The following is a 362-nucleotide window of genomic DNA, read 5'->3' as shown; positions in this document are numbered from 1 at the left end:
CCCGGGAACGGCCCGCCCGGGCTCGGGGGGCCCCGGCCGGTGAAGCGCAGGGGCACGGCGAACCGCAAGGAGCGGCGCAGGACTCAGAGCATCAACAGCGCCTTCGCGGAGCTGCGGGAGTGCATCCCCAACGTGCCCGCTGACACCAAGCTCTCCAAGATCAAAACCCTCCGCCTGGCCACCAGCTACATCGCCTACCTCATGGACCTGCTGGCGAAGGATGACCAGAACGGGGAGGCGGAGGCCTTCAAGGCAGAGATCAAGAAGACAGACGTCAAGGAGGAGAAGAGGAGGAAAGAGCTGGTCAGTGCTCCGGGACGGGACGGGGCGGGACGGGACGGGGCGGGGGGGCCCCGGGGACG

General features: G+C 68.8%; 1 protein-coding gene across 1 annotated transcript in view; it reads left to right on the top strand.

Annotated features, from left to right (window-relative positions):
• Nucleotides 1–3: 3 nt before the first annotated feature.
• HAND2 (heart and neural crest derivatives expressed 2) overlaps nucleotides 4–362 on the top strand; it is a gene marked incomplete at its 5' end in the record, with an annotated part of 6153 nt that continues 5794 nt past the window's right edge. Inside the window, one exon of the mRNA XM_009644204.1 lies at nucleotides 4–303. Within this exon, the coding sequence (XP_009642499.1) occupies nucleotides 4–303 (300 nt within the window). The remainder of the gene's footprint in view (nucleotides 304–362) is intronic.

This window comes from Egretta garzetta, unplaced genomic scaffold, assembly GCF_000687185.1.
Source record: "Egretta garzetta isolate BGI_Z169 unplaced genomic scaffold, ASM68718v1 scaffold708, whole genome shotgun sequence".
Classification (NCBI taxonomy): domain Eukaryota; kingdom Metazoa; phylum Chordata; class Aves; order Pelecaniformes; family Ardeidae; genus Egretta; species Egretta garzetta.
This window is presented reverse-complemented; position numbering and strand designations above follow the sequence as displayed.